At 44.1% G+C, this 18,863-nt stretch overlaps 2 protein-coding genes across 2 annotated transcripts; one reads left to right on the forward strand and one right to left on the reverse strand.

Moving 5' to 3' along the window:
* Nucleotides 1-2,686: 2,686 nt before the first annotated feature.
* LOC101521498 (rho GTPase-activating protein 19-like) lies at nucleotides 2,687-6,168 on the reverse strand. The gene is given in 2 exon segments (XM_036497895.2): nucleotides 2,687-4,524; nucleotides 6,101-6,168. Coding segments are annotated over 2 exon segments (1,518 nt in total). The 3' UTR covers nucleotides 2,687-3,074.
* Nucleotides 6,169-7,695: 1,527 nt separating this feature from the next.
* On the forward strand, nucleotides 7,696-8,470 carry ZCCHC13 (zinc finger CCHC-type containing 13). Its single transcript, XM_012929125.3, has one exon. The coding sequence runs from the start codon at nucleotides 7,804-7,806 to the stop codon at nucleotides 8,314-8,316; it is 513 nt and encodes a 170-aa protein (XP_012784579.2). The 5' UTR covers nucleotides 7,696-7,803; the 3' UTR covers nucleotides 8,317-8,470.
* The last annotated feature ends 10,393 nt before the right edge of the window (nucleotides 8,471-18,863 follow it).

Genomic DNA, 18,863 nt, shown 5'->3' on the forward strand with positions numbered 1-18,863 from the left:
CCCTCGTTCCAGGCCTTCTCGAAAATAGTGGAGCGCCGCCGGTCCGGACCCCACTTTCCTCGTCCAGCCTTTCAAACACCGCAAGCACTGCGCCTGTCCCTCATTCTCGCCCCTCTCGCTACGAGGTCCACAGTTTTTGAATACGTATGTATTTCTGTATATATGCATATTTGCCTGACATATGCACGTGTTTTCTCACCACAGTGGTATCCCAGTGCCCAAGTATAGCCATTACCAGCCTTCCCCAATTTGGGTAGATATGATAAACTAGAGAAGTTGACTACGCGAAAGAAAGCGTTGCAGGTTATCAGAGCATAGCCCAGACCTACATGGAATTTGCGTGGCTGCCAGGGAAAGGATACAAGATCATTAGATGCATGTAATAAGACAGCCAACCTGAACAAGGCAAAAACAAGCAAACAAAAACTCCAAAATGAACCTAATCCTAAATCCTTGCCCTTTAAATACACCTGTTACTAATGAAGACCCTCGAATTTTTTTAGACAGGGAACGAACGTTATGGAAAATGCCGGTGCTAAGGTATTTCAACTCTGGTTACAGGAATCTGCACCCTTTTCAGAATAGGCATTGCTCAACAATCCTGTTGAAGGGCTAAGGCCCTTACTAGCCCCCATTTTTTCCCTCCGGGGAACCGAGAGATTGCACAAATTAAAGAGCTCTCAGGCCCGAATTCCCTCCATATTATAATCTTCCCCTAACTTGCCCGTTTACCTCCTGGCTGAATCGAATGTCGCACTCGTAGCAGGAAGTCCTATAGCCAGCCGTCCCAAGGCAGGGTAAATTCATAAGCAGGACTGAGCGAGGGGTGCCTGCGAGGAAGCAGCAGGCCATGCCTCCAGCCGCAGAACTGAGGCCAGAGAGGGACAGCCTCTCCAGAGGCGCTGCAGTAAGCCTCCTGCGCATGCGCTGCCCGCTGCCATCCCCCAACCCCCCTCCTCTCCCGCTGCGCTCGTGCCCGCTGGCTCGCTCGCGCTCTCTAGCTCACGCGCTCTCTAACTCTCCCTCGCTAGGTCTGTCTCTCACACAGACACACACACAACCACACACTCACACTCCTGTATCCACCGCCATCCCCTCCGGGCTTCGGGAGTCTAACCTTTGTCACACAAGCAGAGATTTTCATTCATTTTCCAAGGCTCAGGTCCCTAGCTCACCCGGCTTTTTCCGCTTGCCTTTCCTCTTAGACATACAGACCTCCGGACCTCCAGCACCGATTATCGCTCTAGCCTTCTTCCGTTAATCCCACTCCCATCCTGCCAACCGTCCTAGACTCCCCTTCCGTTGTTGGCAACCTTTGCTCCCCCTGTCGTCCTTAGCGGCAACCCTTAAAATTCCTGAATCTCTTTGCCTTTCTGCAGCCCAATTAATCATTACTCTGCTCCTATGCCTGATGTTACAAATTGTGAAATAATAATAAATAATGTTTTTTTTAAATTAAGAGTTAACTGCACACATCTTCTCCCAAGCTGCCGTCAGGTTGGGCTCAACCATTAGTTTGAGGCATAGCAAAATTTCTCCTCAGGGCCAGGCACGACAGCATATTGGTTAGTGGTTAGAGTCCTCACCTTGAACGCGCCAGGATCCCATGTGGGCGCCGGTTCTGGTCCCGGCGGCCCTACTTCCCATCCAGCTCCCTGCTTGTGGCCTGGGGAAGCAGGAGAGGATGGCCCAAGGCCCCCTGCACCCACGAGGGAGACCCGGAAGAGCTCCTGGCTCCTGGCTACGGGATTGGCACAACTTTGGCCGTTAGGGCCGCTTGGGGAGTGCACCATCGGCCGGAGGATCTTCCTCTCTGTCTCTCCTCCTCTCTCTATATTCACCTTTCCAATAAAAATAAATAAATTATTTTTTAAAGATTTATTTATTTTTATTACAAAGTCAGATATACAGAGAGGAGGAGAGACAGAGAGGAAGATCTTCCCTCCGATGATTCACTCCCCCAAGTGAGCGCAACGGCAGGTGCTGCGCCGATCTGAAGCCGGGAACCAGGAACCTCCTCCGGGTCTCCCACGCGGGTGCAGGGTCCCAAAGCTTTGGTCCGTCCTCAACTGCTTCCCCAGGCCACAAGCAGGGAGCTGGATGGGAAGCAGGGCCGCCGGGATTAGAACCGGTGCCCATATGGGATCCCGGGTGCATTCAAGGCGAGGACTTCAGCCGCTAGGCCATGCCGCAGGGCCCAAAATAAATCTTTAAAAAAATTTTCTCCTCACAATCTTAGCACTATGTGTATAATCTAGAAAAAAAGTTAAGGATCTTTCACTGCTAACTTCGGGGCATGTTCCTGTCTGCTGTGAAAACTCAAAAGACTGATTTTCTTTTTTTTTTTTGCAAGGAAGGAAAACAGTTTAATTACTGAAATTTGTTAAAAATGGTATATCGTTCTGAATTCTTCAATATCATAGGTCAAATATGCTACAATATCAGACCTAAGAAATAATTTAAAATTCCCCCCAAAAAGCTGTTAGTTCTTTAGACATAAATAGAATAAGAAAGAATGCAGTTTCAGGAAACAAAGAGCTTCCCCCACCCCCAAGTGAGAAAGGCCAAAGACAGCTAGCTTGGAGCCTGTTGAGACCAGCAACCCAAAACATGGCTTATAAACACACACAAAAACAATGAACAGCCCCAACACTATCAAAATAGAGTCCAAAACATCAATTGAAAATAAAATCAGTCCAGTAGAATTGATATTGCTTTTTTAAAGGTTACTGGCCGTTGAGCACAGATTTTCTGTTTTCAAAAACTAGAATCTGTCTCTACACAGTGAAGGAACAGTGGGGCCTGCCAGGGCCTGCTGACTGACCATGCTGCATAGGCTGGCGCTGAGCTGCTTCCGGAAGTTAGAGAGAGAGACAGCCTAGACTCTCTCAGAAGGCACAATTTGCACATCATCCAGTGAGTGGGGTTAGAGGTATCAGTCATGGTATTAGTTGATGTCTACAAGTCAAAATGCAGCAAGCAAGCTGCCAGTCCAAGTTCCACTGTGAGTGGTAGTAACACTTGACCTGCTAGACAGCAAATTCTGTGTGGATGACAGGAGAATTCTGGATTCTTCAGAGGAATCCTTTTTTCCCATCTTTCTTCCCCTCAGACCATTTCAATCTCATTGGTGTCATTGTGACAGTTGGAGAGCCAGAAAGGAATGTGTTCATGTTCTCCTTACTGGCTCTCTTCAACTCGCTCATGGTTACGGCCTCTGGAGTAGCATATTTGTCCTTATGTTCTGACATCTGATTTCCAAGGACCTTCCGCTTAATGAGCCCATTGAAGGAGCGTGAACGGGTCCGCTTCTGCACTCGAAAGCTAGAAGGTTCTCATCCTGGTGTTTGGCTCAAAGATTGCTTATTAAACTGTCTAATAAGCTGCTGCTTCTTGGCGGACTCAGGCATGTTGTGGACATGCTGGAACAGCTCTCTCAGGGCCTCTTCCGTCCGCTGCTGGGTCTCCTCCTGATGGGAGCAAGAATCGACTCGGTTCCGTTTCTGAAACTTCGCTAGCTGGAAGGATTTACTATGACATGATGGTGTCAGATCAAGGTCATCCTTTGATGTTTGGGTTCTAGAGCCCAGATAGTGCAACCTGGCACACTCCCGAATATAAGCAGGAGCCTTAAACAGTTTCTGGGAGTGTTTAATCATAAAGGCCATCCCATTGTTTAGCTTTGTGATATTCTCCTGAAGGTCATTTGCAGTGACATTTTTTGGCCATAGAACATGGGGTGCAAACATAAGAGCAAGGTTGTAGGCAGACATCTTATTCTTATCCTGTTTCTTGGCTGTCTGGTACAGGAGATCAAGCAGTAACTTCAGCAAATTACGGTTGGGAGGAGGGAGAATGAGGAAGAGTAACTGCAGAGCCTCAATTTGCCGCTGCTTATCTAGCACGTTGGTCTTGTTGCCTTTGTCATCAAACTGCATCAAGTCAGCAATTTTGAGGTGTGCATGGAAATGTTTATGTGTCAGCAGAGGCTCAGGCAACTCTCCCAGAAACATCTTCAGCAAAGTGGCGACATCATTAGAGTGGAACTCCCCTGATTCTAGGTCAATATCAGCTCCTGTATTGAGAGCATCCCGTAAAATCTGCTGTCGGACGCTGTTGCCTGGAACTCTGAACAGGCCCTCCACTCGCAAGTTTTTACGCAGATATTCGATTAGTTGGTATATCTGGGCAATGCCTTCCTCTGTCAGTGGGGATCCAAATACCACTCCTTTCTCCTTGCGCTTGAGAGACATCAGGGACCGGAAGAATCCCGATGCTGAGCCAGCCCCACCAGGCAACTTCAGGTCCACTTCCCCCATCAGTTGAGCCAACTCAGTGCCAGGTAAATCGATAAGCCTTGTGATGTTGCTGACCACCAACTCGGTGAACACCTCTGGTTTCTCATGTCGAAGTTTCTCCACAAAAAAGTCAGGATTGAAGATAATTGGCTGACCTCGAAGGGAAGAATCATTGCAGATAACAAAACTGCAGATGGCATCTCTCCGCCCGGAATCGCTCCAAAGACTGATTTTCAAAGCAATATCATTTATTCAAGAAGATTTGAAATAGATTCCTCTTTGGATATGAGGAAAGAACAAAAAGTAAAACTTTGCTTATTTCTGTGTATATTTTACTTTGGCTTCTAATTCTTCCTTTTTAAGAAAGCCAGTTTGAAAATACCAAAAACTGAAAGCCCATGAATCCATAAATCCTGAGATTCTTAAACTTCCACATCCCCATGCTCCTTACCATATTAAGGGGCTGGCGCATTGGCTCAACTGGCTAATCCTCCACCTCCAAGCACTACATCCCATATGGCTGCTGGTTCCTGTCCCGGCTGCACTACTTCCCACCCAGCTCCCTGCATTTGGCCTAAGAAAGCAGTAGAAAATGGCCCAAAGCCTGGGATCCTGTGCCTGCATGGGAGACCATGAAGAGGTCTGCTGCTCTTGGCTTTGGATGGACTCACCTTCAGCTGTTGTGGCCATTCAGGAAGTCAAACAGCAGATGGAGGGCCTTTGTCTCTCCTTTGCTCTGTAAAAAGCTGCCTTTCCAATAAAAATAAATAAATCTTTTTAAAAATGCTATATTAAGATTATTCAGAAGGACTGTGCCACTGCCTTTAGTGCCAGCATCCCCCATGAGCACCTATTCCAGACCCAGATGTTCCACTTCCAATCTAGCTCCCTTCTGATGTGCCTAGGAAGGCAGTAGAGGGTGGCTCAAGTATTTGGGTCCCTGCACCTTTGTGGGAGACGCAGTAGAAACTCCTGGATCCCAGCTTTGGCCTGGTACAACCCTGGCTGTTGCAGCCTTTTGGGAGTAAGGCAGCAGATTAGAAGACTTTCTCTGCCTTTCAAATAAATAATAAATTTTTTAATTTTTTAAAAAAGATTATTTGGAGAAATAATAGATGTTTGTATTTTTACATTCTTTGCACAAAAACATGATAAAGCAATATGTATATGCAGGTTTTAAAAATGGAGAGAAACAGAAATAAATTATGCTTTAGTACCATGAAGAACCTCTCTCATAAATTAGACACCTACATTATATAAAGTTTAAAATATCAGATAAGGGAATTTTATCCAGAGTACTACAATACTGTTAACAATAAATGTTTTTATTTCTTCGTGCTTTTTTGTTATAACTGTTTTATTGAGCTGTAATTCACATACCATACTAGTCACCATCCTAAAGTTTTTGGCATATTTATAGAATTGTACAACCAAGACCACAATCAATTTTGGAATATTTTCAGTGCTGCAAAAAGGAATTTCATGCCCACTAGCATTGTCTTTGTCCATTCCACACTGCTATAACAAAATACCATGAGCTGGCATTTTATAAAGAAGAGAAAAACTTCCCTAATCTATCATGATCTAATCTGAAGAAAAATTCAGGAGGCATAGCTTGAAAATCTGAAACATCATAAAATACTTAGAGTCCAGGACCAACTCAGTTGGTTCAGTTTCCCAGTTCACAAGCAGTTCTTAAGGGGTAATAAAGGATACATTTGGATTCCTCTGCTATATGCTTAACTTAGGCTAACACTCTGAGGCTTTGTTTTCCTCTTCCACCCCTACCCCATCCTACATACTCTTCTTGGGAAACTGACTTTTTTTCATAGGTTGTGAGGATTCGTTTTATGTTCCAATTCTGGATCATGGCACCAAGATATTTTTGACCATATATTATTCTAGATATTTCTGTGACAGTGTTTACAGATGAGATTGCCTTTAAAATCAGAAGAGTGGGGCATTGTCACACAGCAGGTTGAGTTGCCACATGGCAGTGTCCAAATCTTATATTGGAATGCCAGTTTGAGTCCCTAGTATTCCCTGCTTCTGATCCAGCTTCCTATGCCAATGCATCTGGGAAGTAGGGATGATGACCCAAGTACCTGGGTTTCTGCAGCCCATACAGGAGACCCAGAGTTCCTGGATTCGGCCTTGCCTAGCCCTGGTTGCTGTGGACACTTGGGGAGTGGATCAGCAGGTCAAAGACCTCTGCAACGGTGTGAGCCTGGGCCAGACTGAAGCCAGAAACCAGGAACTCCATCCAGGCCTCCCAGACATCTGGTAGGGACCCAAGTATTTGAGTCATCACCTTCTGTGACCCAGGGTGCAAATTAACAGGAAGCTGGAATTGGAGGCAGAGTCAGGACTGAAACCCAGGCACATCAACAGGAAGTCAGGAACCAGAGAAACTCCGTCTGCAGCTCCCTTTTCTGTCAATAGAGGAGACCCAAGTGCTTGAGCCATTGTGTAATGCCTCCCAGGAGCCCAAGTAGCAAGAAGCTGACATCAGAAGAGGAGCCAGTACTTGGACCAGGGCACTCTGAAATGTGATTCATGAACCTCAATCATGTTCGTACTACTGCAGGACATACTGGATCCTGCATCTATTCATTGTACGGACAATTGTATCTTATTTTTTCAAATGATCACTAAAATGGATTACTCCAATTTGTTATAATTTCTTTGTTTTGCATTTGTGGATTAGATCTCTCTTGCTCTGTCCACAGAGCACATATAAAAGCAGATCCGCTATGAACTAGATCACAGAGGAAGCTGAGCTAGACCACAGAGGGAGCATAAGGTCTTGGCGAAATCCTACAGGTCACATTTTCTGAACAGGATGGAATTCAAACTGAGACTTCAGGAGCTAAACGTCAAAAACCATTAAAAATTATTGGGCTGGGCCCGGCACAATAGCCTAGGAGGTGAAGTCCTTGTCTTGCACACACTGGGATTCCATAGGGCACTGGTTCTAATCCCAGCAGCTCCACTTCCCATCCACCTCCCTGCTTGTGACCTGAGAAAGCAGCCGAGGACGGCCCAAAGCCTTGGAACCCTGGCACCCATGTGGGAGACCAGGAAGAAGCTCCTGGCTCAGCTCAGCTTCGGCCATTGCGGGCACTTGGGGAGTAAACCAGCAGACAGAAGACCTTCCTCTCTGTCTCTCCTCCTCTCTGTATATCTGACTTTCCAATAAAAATATCTATCTATCTATCTATCTATTTATTTATTTATTTAATTTATTTAATTTATTTGGCTTTGTTTATTTTTTTCCCTAAGAAAAAGGGGAGGGGGACAGGCGGCGTGGTGCTTGAAGGGGACCATGTGTAAATCTTGCGTGACAGCCATACGCAAATCCTCTGTGACGTCACCAAGCCCCCCCTAGAGTAAAGCGGCCATTTCTCCGTAAGCCAACAGTAAGGACGTTAGCCTCGGAGCCTCCGGGCAGCGGTGGCGGTTTTCTAGAAGATCTCGCCCCAACATCTCACCGCAACCAGCAGCCATGAGCAATAAGGAATGCTCCAAGTATGGACGCTCTGGTCACTGGGCCCGGGGATGCCCGAGGAAAGGGAGCCGATGCCAAGGAGGTAAAAGCCGCAGTAGAGCCACTCCGAGTACCTCCACCATGCAAACTGACATCTGTTACCGCTGTGGTGAGTCTGGTCATTATGCCAAAAACTGTAACCTTCTCGAAAACATCTGCTACAACTGTGGGAGGACTGGCCACATCGCCAAGGATTGTCTGGAGCCTAAACGTGAGAAAGATCAGTGCTGTTACATCTGCGGCCGAATGGGTCATCTGTCTCGTGATTGCACCCATCTAGAAGAACAGAAATGCTATTCTTGCGGTGAATTTGGGCACTTCCAGAAAGACTGCACCCAAGTTAAGTGCTATCGATGTGGCGAGAATGGACACGTGGCCATCAACTGCCATAAGGGAAGCAAAATGAACTGTTACCGGTGTGGTAGGTTTGGACATTTAGCCCGAGACTGTAAGAACGAGATTTCCGATTAACATTCGTCCGTTGGCTTACTCCCCTCCATCCACTTTGCTAATATATTGTTTTCTGTGACATCAGTTCACTGACTAAGTACTCGGTAGCTTGTGGGTCATCCTCAGGCCAGCCATCTTCAATCAAGTACCATGCTGAAGAAGGAAAGGGCTAGGAAAGAAAACAACAACAAGCAAACAGAAAAAAAAAAAAAAAAGAAAGAAAACAAACCCTCAAAAAATGTTACCACAGCTGATGTGCTACTTCTAAAATGAATACTACCATGCTACTATGGATGAATCCAGTTATTGGACAGTCATAGTCATTCTGAGAACTAGACAGTTTCTGGGTTCTTCAGTGTATTTTGATCTACCAACTTTCATTAAAAATTGCATTGTGTAAGGTTCTGAGGGAAAACTTGAAAACTTTGCCAGTGAACAAATTAGAACAAGTGGAGGAATGCCACCTTAGAACCTTTTAAAGTGTAAAGCATACAGTGCGTCAGGAAAGAAGAACACCAAGCAAATGGATAGAAACAGAAAATCTGTATGTGGAGTGGCAGAGAAGAATGTGGTTCTCTTTTAAAAACTCAAGAACACCCTGAGGAATATTCCTCAGAGATCCGTCTGTAATGCAAATAAAGCTGTTTCTAAAAATCTCTTTGACCTGCTCATTTTAATTGTATTGATAGCTTTGAATTATGTGAAATCCCCTCCTCCCTTACTTTTTTTTTTCTTCTTCTTTTTTCCTCCCTTAGCTTTTCACGATTGTTGCGTCTTTGCTGTTGTGTTGCAGAAGATTAAGCTGCTCCTTGCAAAGCCAGCATACCATATTTGAGCACCAGTTTGAGTCCCAGTGGTTCCACTTGGGATCCAGCTCCCTGCTGACGAAACTGGGAAAGCGACAGAAGATGGCCCAAGTTCTTGTGTTCCTGACGCCCACATGAGAGATCAGGGTGCAGTTTTAGGCCTCCTGGCTATAGCCTGCACGTTGCAGTCCTTAGGAGAGTGAAGAAGTAGGTGGAAGATATCTTTGTCTCTTTGACTCTGTTTTCAAATAATAAAAAAAAAAAAAAAAATTTTTTTAAATAAATTTTCAAAGAGAAGTAGGGCCAGGCATGATGGTTCAATGGTTAACGCCTCACCTTGCATGCACCGTTATCCCATATGGGTTCAGGTTCATGTACCAACTGCTCCACATCCCACCCAGCTCCCTGCTTGTAGTCTGGGAAAGCAGTAGAGGATGGCCCAAAGCCTTGGGACTCTGCACCCAAGTGGGAGACATGGAAAAAGCACCTAGCTCCTGAAATCCTGTCTTCAGATCAGCTCAGCTTTGGCTGTTGCAGCCACTTGAAGAGTGAACCAGCAGATGGAAGATCTTGCTCTGTCTTTCCTGCTCTCTGTAAATCTGCCTTTCCAATAAAAACCAAAAAAAAAAAAAAGGCTGGGTGTTGTGGTGCAACAGGTTGGACCATCACTTAGGTTACACACGTGCCATATCAGAGTGCTGATTTGAATACCAACTCTGAATCCAATCCAGATTTTCTGCTAATGGTGTACCCTGAAAGGTAGCGGAGGTGGAGGGTGGGGGCGGAGCCCTGCCACCCATGATAAAAAAATAAATATGTAGGGTCAGCATTGTAGCACAGCATGTTAAGCCATAGCTGGTGATACTAGGTCCTATGTCAGAGTATCAGTTCTGGTCCCACTTGTTCCCCTTCTGAGCCAGCTCCCCATTAATGCACCTGGGAAAACAACTGAAGATGGTCCCCAAGTATTAGGGCTGCTAATGTGAGACATCTAGGCTTCATCCTACAACAGTCCCAATCATTGCATTTATTTAGAAAGTGAGTCATGGAGTGAATAGTCCCTCTCTCCCTGCCTTTTAGATAAATTTGTAAATCATAATATTGAGAGACATCTTTGACTCTTCACAGAGTACACAGTGTGATGAAGTTTAATCAGAAAAAAAAATTGTCTAATGTGTATGAGCAGCTTGGAGAGAGAGAAGCTTTCAGAAAGGAGTATCGTGATCCAACATATTAAAGTGCTGCTTGGGAACCCCACATGCTCTATCAGAATGCTTGTTCCAATTCTAACTGCTCACTTCCAATTCAGCCTCTTGATGATGTGCCTGGGAAAGCAATGAGTGCCAACCCAGGTACCTGTGTTCCTACCACTCACGTGGGAGATGCAGGTAGAATTCCTGGCTCTTGGCTTCAGCCTGGCCTAGGCTTGGCTGTTGTGTTGGGGGAATGAACCAAAAAAATGAAAGATCTCTCTCTCTCTTCCTCTCTTATACTTTGCCTTTAAAATAAAAAGATACGGCCCAGCACAGTAGCCTAACAGCTAAGGTCCTCACCTTGCACATGCTGGGATCCCATATGGGTGCCAGTTCTAATCCCGGCAGCCCCACTTCCCATCCAGCTCCCTGCTTGTGGCCTGTGAAGACAGTCGAGGATGACCCAAACCCTTGGGATCCTGCACCTGTGTGGGAGACCTGGAGGAAGTTCCTGGCTCCTGGCTTCAGATTGGTGCAGCTTGGGCCATTGCAGCTACCTGGGGAGTAAATCAACAGAAGATCTTCCCCTGTTTCCTTCTCTCTGTAAATCTGCCTTTCCATCAAAAATAAACTAAATCTTTAAAAAAATTAAAAATATTGGGTTCGGCAGTGTGGCCTAGTGGCTAAGGTCCTCGCCTTGATCCCATATGGCTGCTGGTTCTAATCCTGGCAGCTCCACTTCCTCTCTGTCTCTCCTCCTCTCAGTATATCTGACTTTGTAATGAAAATAAAATAAATCTTTAAAAAAAAAAAGTAAAAAATATTAAAATCGTTGGAAGTTGTGCATGTACAGACATTGATAGTAAAGTTCAGACTTAATATTTTAAAATATTTAATGTAACAAATGCAAACATTAAACCTAAGCATTGTTTGAGGCTTCAGTAATCTCCAAAATATCCTCCAATATTCTTCACAGAAGTGAAAATTACATTTAAGAGTTCTGGGAAAATGTATTTTCACAAATTTAAGGATGCTGAGTTTCATATCCTGGTATCTGTTTTTTAAAACCAGATCTGAAAAATAGCTGAACTTTATTAAAATCATTGAAGGTCACTTTTTAAAAAGGATTTACTTATTTTTATTTGAAAAACAAATTTTCAGAGACAAAAAGAGCTAGAAAGAGAAGGTCTTTGGCCCAGCGCAATAGTGTAGTGGCTAAAGTCCTCGCCTTGAATGCCCCAGGATCCCTTAGGAGCGCCGGTTCTAATCCCATCAGCCCACTTCCCATCCAGCTTTCTGCTTGTGGCCTGGGAAAGCAGTCGAAGAAGGCTCAAAGCCTTGGGACCCTGCACCCATGTGGGAAGCCCGGAGGAAGCTCCTGGCTCCTGGTCCTGGCTTTGGATTAGCTCAGCTTCAGCCGTTGTGGCCACTTGGGGTGTGAACCATTGGATGGAAGATCTTCCTCTCTGTCTCTCCTCCTCTGTATATCTGCCTTTCCAATAAAAAAATAAATAAATCTTAAGAAAAAAAAGAAAGAAAGAGAAGGCCTTCTATCTGTTGGTTCACCTTCAAATGTTTGCAATGGTGCCAGCTAAACTGACCCGAAGCTGGGGGCCAGCTGGTATCTCCCATATGGGTGCAGGATGTCAAGAATCATCTTTTGCTGCTTTTGGAGGCAATATGCAAGGAGCTGGATTAGAAGTGGAGCAGCTAGAATGCAAACTGGCTCCCATATGGGATGCCGGCTCTGCAGGTAGAGGATAAGCCTGTTAAGCTACCACACAAGTTCCATAAAATCACTTTTAAACTCCAAATAAAACCTATAGTGGGCAGGGTTAACTATTTTGTAAAAAGAAAATTGAAGTTATAATGGGAAAAAAGTTTAGAAAATAAAAACAATGGCAATACTATATGCCAAACCTAGGCTTTGATAGAATTTATAGCAATAAGACTAGTGCAGGAAAGACGATCTTTGACCCATAAATTCAAATGGTCAGGAGATGCAACTTATTTTGTAACTGTAGTCATATGCTTACATGATCCTTTGTTGGAGTGACTATATAATCCTTCATTCCCATTTTATCAATCCCAGCCCCCACTATTCCCTGCAGGGTCTCACAGACTTCAGACAGCATTCTTGGCTCATTTACTTTCTCTGTCAAACCCCTCCAAAATACTTGAATCTATAATCTCTGTGGGATGCTTGAGGGCTGTTACAAAATCCTCAGATTAATAAGATAATGATAGGCAAGCACATTCCGTCAATAGAGACTAAAAAGGAATTTTCTGGTGCTGCCCTTATGATGCAGAGGGTTAGGCTACCACTGCAATGCTGGCATTTATATGAGCACCAGTTTGAGTCCCAGCTGCTCCACTTCCAATCCAGCTCCCAGCTAATACATTCAGGAAAGCAGCAGAAGATGGCCCAAGTGCTTGGGCCTTTGCACCCACATGGGAGACCCACATGGAATTTCAGGCTCGTGGTTTCAGCCTGACCCAGCTCTGGCTGTTGCAATCAGAAAAAACAAGATGGTGAAAGAAAGAAAGACCTCTTTGTCACTCTTATCCTTTATTTTTTGTTTTTTTGGTCTCTCATCCTTTCAAGTAAAGGAATAAAACATTTTTTAGAAGATATTTTAGAAATTGAAGCTGCTTTTGTATTTAAAAACAAAATAGAGCATGTGTCATAAAATAATTTAAAATAGAGTGAAGAAGGCTTTGGCCTCCAAGAAGCTGAAAAAGATGTACTTTTGCCTATTCTTCCTACTAAGCACAACTAAAACTTCTGAACATTTCATATAGACACACGTAAGAAGATAAAAGGGTGACAGGAAGAAAGTGAGCCAAGGAACTCTGTGCCCAAAGGGCCACACAGTAGTGGATTGCCTCGGTTTTCATTTTGCCTTGTGCATCTCAGAAGCCAGCTCCAGAAATTTCAGTAAGCACACACAGAAAAGCATTGGTTTGAACCTCACCTATTCTACTTCGGATTCAGCTCCCTGATAATGCACCTGGGAAATCAGCGAATGATAATATTCCATTTGGAGTACCTGGCTCTTGGCTTCAGCCTAGCCCAGTCCTGAATATTGTGACAGAAACTAGCAGTTGGAAGATATTGCTCTCTCTTTCTCTCATGCTCTTCTTCTCACTCTCTATTTCTCTCCTTCTTCCTCCCTTCCCATTACTCTTCCTTTCAAGTAAATTTATTTTTAAAAAGTTTAAGGGGGCGTGGCACTGTGGCATAGCAAAATAAGCCTCTTGCTGCAACATCAGTATCCCATATAGATGGTGGTTTCAGTCATAGATGCTCCACTCCTGGTCCAGCTTAAAAAGACGTTCTTCCCTCCATAACTTCTTGACCACTTTGACCCAAAAACTGAGTCCCCCTATCGCCAACGTCTTTGACATAGGTTTCTTGTTGTTTTTTGCTTTATTTTAAATCAAGTCCGAGTTTCTTTCCTTCAGCTTGCAGATTCTCTGCCTCCACATTGATAATGGTGAGTCAACTTCTTACTAAAAATTATTTTATTCAAGTAAGGCATTGGTACAAAGGAAGGCCAACTGTACAAGACTCTGGGCCACAGGAAACAGAATTCAGTGATTGTCTCTGCAGTTGACATCCTAACACCAGACTCTGCTCTGAAGAGGCAGCACAGAAACTCCTGGCCCCAATCCAACAAAGAACCAATCCATCCATAGATCTCAGAAGTGCCAGGCCTCACCTGGCTGTTGCAACATCTTCAGAACATGCCACCCACCTATCAATCCCAACCCAAAGGAAGGCTATGAGCTCTGCCTTTGCTGCCTCAAATAATCTCAGAATGAAGTCTAAAACTTCAGCACATCCCAAAAGAAACTCCTACTTTCCAGCAGAAAATGGCCCCTGCACCCAGATGGGAGAGCTGAAACTACTAGCTCCAGGCCATTTACTGAGTGAGTCAGCAAATGGAAGGCCTCTCTGTCTGTTTTTTGTTGTTTTTTTTTTAAACTTTGTAACTCTGCCTTTCAAATAAATTTAAAAAAACAAAACAAAAAAAACCTAAAAAACTCCTGTTTTCTTTCATCACTCCAGTGCCCGTGTTTGACTTAGCTCCATGAACCCTAGAGCTGATTTTGGAGGATTCTGTAATAATTTCAGCTTATTTGCCTTTATACAGCAAACTATAAATTGGTTTTATTCTTAGAGAAGGAATGAATGAAAATTGATAGTAACTTGGAATTTCCAGTTAAACATTATAAAATGAGTTTTTCAGAAAAATCACGCAAACCGGTAGTAATAGGACATTACAAATGTCCAAACACTGTAGGATCTAAAGAAAAGGAGACACGACAGCAAAATAATTTTAGAATAACAAAAATAATGAAATGAATATATGTAACTGACTTCATGCATCTGATAGAGCTGAATCCCCCAAAAGCTGAAAGAATAACTAATAATGCAATTCACCCTGCATAATTTCTAAGACTAAGAAACTGGCAACCCTGGGTACTTACAAAGGCATGAGTAAAAATGATGCTGAATACTAGAGGTTAAAGTTTATTAAAATCAGTTATATCTCTTGATCCTCACTTCACTGATCACAGGCAGTCAGCTGCCTTTCTTTATCCTGGCAAAAGTTTGTAGAGTTATTCCAACGAGCATAAAACCAACGTGCAGTCTGAGGTATCCAGATGTGGTTGAATAGCAGGTTCATCCCAGTCTCTGAGGCTACTGTTGTGCAGTCTTAAAACAAGAGAAAGATCAGAAATATTTCATGAGGAATTTGACCATCCCAAAAGATAAGGGTGAAAGATACTGAAATGGAGGAGTTGCCCAAAGGAATGGAGCAATCAGATCACCCTACAGAGTCAGCTACTAGTTTCTTCCAGTCCTGGCTGCTCCAGTTCCTATCCATCTCCCGACAGTGTGCCTGAAAACACAGCAGAGGATTGTCCAAGTGCTTGGGCCCCTGACACCACATGTGAAACCCCAGAGTAAGTTCCATGTTCTCAGTTTTAGCCACTTAGGGAGTGAACTAAAAGATAGAAGCGTGCTCCCTCTCTGTCTCTCTTTCCTTTTTTTGTTTTTTTTCTTACTCTTTTTGTTATTTCATGTTTTTTTCCTTCTGTGTTTCTTACTGGGGCGATTAAATAAAAAGATTTATTTATTTGAAAGACAGAGCCACAGGCAGAGAGGGAGAGAGAGAGAGGCTGATTTTTTTTCGTCCATCAACTGATTGACTCCCCAAATAGTCACAATAGTCCGAGTTGGGCCAAACTAAAATCAGGAGCCTGGAATTCCATCCAGGTCCCCTTCATACTTAGCAGGAGCCCAAGCACTTGCCAGGAAGTTGGACCAGTGGCAGAGTAGCCAGGACTTAAACTTGCCCTCAGATGTGGGATGTTGGTGTTAGAAAGCAAGGACTTGGGCCCGGCGGCGTGGCCTAGCGGCTAAAGTCCTCGCCTTGAACGCCCCACGATCCCATGTGGGCACCGGTTCTAGTCCCGGCAGCTCCACTTCCCATCCAGCTCCCTGCTTGTGGCCTGGGAAAGCAGTCAAGGACGGCCCAACGCTTTGGGACCCTGCACCCGTGTGGGAGACCCGGAAGAGGTTCCTGGTTCCCGGCTTCAGATCGGCGCAGCACCGGCCATTGTGGTCACTTGGGGAGTGAATCATTGCACGTAAGATCTTCCTCTCTGCCTCTCCTCTCTGTATATCTGACTTTGTAATAAAATAAATAAATCTTTAAAAAAAAAAGAAAAGAAAAAAAGAAAGCAAGGACTTAACCTGCAACACCCCGGGCTATTTTTTACTTATTCTAATAATTCAGGAACAGATATAATCTGAAATTTTTAAATACTTACTTTATTATTTGAAATGCAGAATTATAGAAAGACAAGGGAGAGAATCAAACATCTTCCTTCCACTGGCTCATTCCTCAATGGCTACAATAGCCAGGACTGGGCTAGACCGAAGCCAGGAGCCAAGAGCTTCATCTGGGTCTTCCAAGTGGGTATTGGGGCCTAAGTACTTAGGCCATCTTCCACTACTCTCCCAGGCACATTAGCAAAGATCTGGATAGGAAGTGGAACAAATTGGTCTTGAACAGTTAGCAGAGCAGGTTGTGGCTTAATCCATTATACCACAAAGAAGGGCCCAATTTAAAATATTTGATACTATCCAATCTCACATTGTGCTCTGTGATGAAGAGAAAATAGAAAACCGTATTCTGTGATGAAATTATTTAGAAAATCTAAGTGCTTGTAACAGATACATCATTGCAAAAACAGTTTACTAAGAGAGAGTGGGAATCTCTTAGGCGTTGTGGCACAGGAGATTTGCATCATCACTTGCAAAGCCAGCGTCCATAACTGAGTACCTGGCTTGAGTCCCAGCTATTCTGCTTTAAATCTAGTTTCCTTCAAGTGTGCTGGGAAGGCAATAGATGACGCCTTAAGTACTTGGGTCCCTGCCACCCATGCAGGAAACTTGCATGGAGTTCCTGGTTCCTGGCTTCAGTTTGGCCCAGACCTGGTTGCTCCAGCCATTTGGTGAGTAAATCAGAGAATAGGAGATTTCTCTTTCTCTGCCTTTCAAATAAATAAATGAATCTTTTGTTTTTTTTTTAAATTAATACTGAGGAAGGAATGTTAAAATATAAAACAGATTGTCAAGAATGTGTGCATTGTCAGAAGTCTGCACACATTTCTAGAATGTCACACGAAAGAGAAAAGGAGGGGCCCGACATGGTGGCTCAAAAGGCTAATCCACCACCTGCAAGCACCGGCATCTCATGTGGGAGCCAGTTGGTGTCCAGACTGCTCCACGTTTGGGTATAAGACTATTGTAGCCTTACGGGGAGTGAAGCAGTGGATGGAAGACCTCTCTGAAAAATCTGACATTCAAATAATAATTTAAAAAAAATCTTTAAAAATACAGAACAATGATTCAACTGGTAATCTTGTCTTTACAAGTGTAAAGAACCCATATGGGTGCAAGTTCGTGTCCCAGATGCTCAACTTCACTTCCAGCTCCCTGCTTATGGCCTGGGAAAGCATTAAGAGGATGGCCCAACGCCTTGGAATCCTGCACCCACATGGGAGACTTAGAAGAAGCTCCTGGCTCCTGGTTCCAGGCTTCGGATAGGCTCAGCTCCAGCTCCTGTGGCTGCTTTTGGGGAGTGACCCTCTGGACAGAAGATGTTTTTCTCCGAGTCTGCTTCTCTCTGTAAATCTGTCTTTCCAATAAAAATAAATCTTAAAAAAAAACAAATCTTAAAAAAAAATTTTCTCTGCTGGCTCTGTCTTCAGACCAGAGAGGGTATACCTAAGAAGCCATTGAACTTGACTGGACAATAAGATGCTGGACTCTATGTTTGGCATATGCTTGCAATGGAGGAATCTCAACTGAACTTGAGCTGTGGTTATGCAACAAGGTGGAGGAATCCACCATGGTGGGAGGGTTTGGGGAGGGGTGGGGAGAATCCAAGTACCTATGAAACTGTGTCACATAATACAATGTAATTAATGAAGTTAAATAATAAATAATTAAAAAAATTTTTGTTGTGTTGGATAACCAAATATGAGTTAATTAAACAGTGAAGAAAGACTACCTCATATCCATTTTTTATTTTTTTATTATTATTTTTTTCTTGTTACAAAGTCAGATATACAGAGAAGAGGAGAGACAGAGAGGAAGATCTTCCGTCCAATGATTCACTCACCAAGTGACCACAACAGCTGGTGCTGCGCCCATCCGAAGCCGGGAACCAGGAACATTTTCCAAGTTTCCCACTCAGGTGCAGGGTCCCAAGGCTTTGGGCCGCCCTTGACTGCTTTCCCAGGCCACAAGTAGGGAGCTGGATGGGAAGTGGAGCTGCCGGGATTAGAACCGGCACCCATATGGGATCCCGGGGCACGTTCAAGGCGAGGACTTTAGCCACTAGGCCACGCCACTGGGTCCCTCATATCTGTTATTAACACTTCGCCATCTTACTTTCTTTTGCGCACAAACCATTTCTCTTTGAGTAGCCTTGTATAAAATCACACATGTGTGCTTTTTTCATCACGAAACAAAAGCACACATGTGTCTAATTTGTACATGCATGTATGTTCAGCAGCAACATGGTACTGTTGAAAGAATTGACAGAGTCCAAGATTCCTAGAGTAGCTTGTGACAACCACAGCCTTGTTGGTGACCCTGAGCAGTCTACCAGAATCCTTGGATCTCAACATCATTTTCTAAACAAAAAAGAGCGTAACCATGAGGGCCTGCTTCTCAAATTCTATTTCATAATTAGAAATCTCACCTACAAGCACAAGGCTACCAACCAATTGTCCCGTGTTCAGCACTTAAATAATCAAATAGAGGAGGCCAGAATATGCCACCCCAAAGGAGGTAAAAGGGATTAATTGAAGAGAAGGTCTATGCTGTCCCTCTATTTGCCTAAAAGATTTACGAAGAGAAAGGTATGTAACACACTCCTCCCCCCCCCCCCACTCATCCCCACTCCCACTTCCACACCCAACCCAGCAGCTAGGGAGAACAAAGGCTAAATTCTGAAGACAACTTCAGTCATTTGTGGGTGTG

Source organism: Ochotona princeps, chromosome X (genome assembly GCF_030435755.1).
Source record: "Ochotona princeps isolate mOchPri1 chromosome X, mOchPri1.hap1, whole genome shotgun sequence".
NCBI classification, from domain to species: Eukaryota; Metazoa; Chordata; class Mammalia; order Lagomorpha; family Ochotonidae; genus Ochotona; species Ochotona princeps.